The sequence below is a fragment of the Chenopodium album genome, chromosome 1, assembly GCF_948465745.1.
Source record: "Chenopodium album chromosome 1, dcCheAlbu1.1, whole genome shotgun sequence".
NCBI classification, from domain to species: domain Eukaryota; kingdom Viridiplantae; phylum Streptophyta; class Magnoliopsida; order Caryophyllales; family Amaranthaceae; genus Chenopodium; species Chenopodium album.
Window position 1 is genome coordinate 71,854,029 of NC_137834.1, and position 2,701 is coordinate 71,856,729.

The 2,701-nt window shown below is 37.4% G+C and overlaps 1 protein-coding gene across 1 annotated transcript; it reads right to left on the reverse strand.

Annotated features, from left to right (window-relative positions):
* Positions 1 to 1,820: 1,820 nt before the first annotated feature.
* On the reverse strand, positions 1,821 to 2,363 carry LOC145635316 (uncharacterized). Its single transcript, XM_081686598.1, has one exon. The coding sequence runs from the start codon at positions 2,361 to 2,363 to the stop codon at positions 1,821 to 1,823; it is 543 nt and encodes a 180-aa protein (XP_081542724.1).
* Positions 2,364 to 2,701: the final 338 nt, after the last annotated feature.

Consider the following 2,701-nt stretch of genomic DNA (forward strand, 5'->3'; position numbering starts at 1 on the left):
TTTTGAGGAGAAGAAGTGTTTGAAGATGATGGCTCATTTGTTTTTCTCTTTTTGGTTTTAGAAGTGATACCTTTCATAATTCTCGACATATTTGCTCCAACAATTTATCACAACCACGATCACAAAATAACTTCACAGAACACTTCAACCACCAACACTACACAAGAACCACTTGGCTCAACCAATCAATTTCACTTCACAATCAAGACTACCAAAAATCACCTTCCATAATTCATAACAATTTGGCACAAATTTGCTACAAAAAAATCAAACAACACAATGTGAGGCAATAACAATCATCAAATAACACAAATAATCAACCAAAAATAAATATCAATTAACAAAATCATTAAAACACATACTACTACTATTCACAACCATAAACAATCTAATTCTTGCAACAATATGATATAATTATGCAATTAAGAGTAAAAGAAGATGATTATAATATACAAGAAGCAAGATTGAACAAGTTTTGGCCACCAAATCCTTTAAGAACAAAAAACCCCAAATTGCTTCAATAATGGAGGAGATAGATTGGAGATTAAAATGGAGGAAAGTAGTATGATTTTTGTTGAAATTGATGAATTTGTAGAAAGATTTTGATGATTGTTGATGGAATTTGGAAGATTTGATGATGAAATTTGATGATGAAAGATGTTAGGGTTTCGGTGTTTATTAAGAGTGAGAAAGGTGCAGTCGTGTATGATAGTGAAGAAGGGGAAATGAGGAAAAGAAAGAATAAAAGGAGCACGGCAGCAGAATTGCGCGGCGGCGCGGCTTGGAAGTGCACCCGCGCTAGTGTTGCGCTCTGCCATGCCCTAGCCTGGCGCACCCGCGCCTTTAAGCTTCCCTTTTTTTTTCTTCATGCGTGCACTTGTGGGCTCTTCGTTCAATATCATCCTGGGATTATTGAACCCACCAAATATGGCAGTTTCAAAACATGTTGACAGTGGGTTCAACATCCCAAAATAATGATAGCACCACAATGAACCCACCAAGTTAAAACATTCTTCAAATTATAGCACATTCTTCCCTAACTTACCTCACTAAAATTCCTTACTCTTTTACCTCAAGAATCGACAAAATCGAACATAATCACATCAAAAACTGCAAAACACTTTTCCATTGCTCATGCTCACTTAAATTAATCCTATTCCCATGAATTCACCCTATAAATCCAAAAGAAAAACAAGTGAAAGAAAGGAAAATAAAAGAAAGAAAATTAAGAAAAATAGAAATCAAAAGAAAAGGGTTAGAAAACCGGGTTACTTCCCGGGAAGCGCTTGCTTTAGGTCCTTGGCTAGACCCTTCCTCCAAATCATGGAGGGTCAAAGAACACCACCTTATTCAAAGTGGCGGAAGGTACAAATTCCTCTTCAATTCTTAGCAACTTCACATTGTTGCTGGATGAAACTTCATTTTCTTGAGCTTCATAAACAAACTTCTCATGCTTCAACTTCATTCTCATTCTCTTCTTCCTAGAAGCTCCCGCCTTCTTCTTGGCCTTGTTCCTTCTAGTAGACGGTTTTAGACCATCCACATCCTTGGAATCATCCTCCTCCTCTTGAAGGCTAAGCTCAAACCATTTAGGAATGTCAATCATCTCCTCGTCCATAGGCTTGGGAAACTTCTTTTTCTCTTCACTAACCTTCTTGCAACCAAAAATCAAAAGCGCATCATCACAATTCTCAAGAACATCGTTAGTTGAAGAATTAATCATGCATACATTATCAATGGAGCGATTGGAATTGACACACATGATTCCTTTCACAAGGGATAAAGACTCATGCATTGACTTGAGCTTAAAACTTGCCTTACTAATCACCAACACACAAGGTAATCATGCCACCTTTCACATCTATTAAAGCACCCAAAGTTGCTAAGAATGGCCTCCCTAAGATGATAGGAATATTTTCATCTTCCGCAATCTCCAGCACAATGAAATCAACGGGAATAGTGAACTTTAATAATTTGAGAGGCACATCCTCAATTATACCCTTTGGGAACTTAATAGAACGATCGGCTAATTGAAGGGTCATGTTGGTTGAAAGGAGCTCACCTAACTTGAGTTTCTTGAAAACGGAGTAAGGCATGATGCTAACACTAGCACCAAGATCACAAAGGTCATTTTGAAACAATTTCCCATTAATATTACAAGGAATGGAGAAATTTTCGGGATCTTTCATCTTTGGGGGAAAGTCATTACGGATAAAGGCACTACAACACTCCCCCAAACTCACCGGTTCAACCACATTGCAATATCTCTTAAAGCTCAAGATTTCCTTAAGAAATTTAGAATAGTTAGGCATTGCTCTCAAAACATCGGTGAAAGGAATAGAAAGATGGATTTTCCTTAGCATCTCGATAAATCTCCCAAATTGTTCATCCAACTTGTACCTATTGAACCTTTGGGATATGAAAGTTTCGATTTGAAATCCTTATCTTGCTTCCTCTCTTTCTCAACACTCTTCTCATTAGAGCTATCACTCATCTTGCTGGACTCATCACTCATCTTTTTCTCTTGAACTTCCTCCTTGCTCATACTTCTTGACACCTCGTTCTCATTTTCCTCACTTGAGTCATTCCTTGCGAGGTTAAAGAAGAAGGGCTAGCATTCACACTCTCTTTCAAGGTGTTAGCCAATTGAGCAATTTGTATTTCAAGCATCTTATTGTGTGTCATCATCTCATTAAACTTT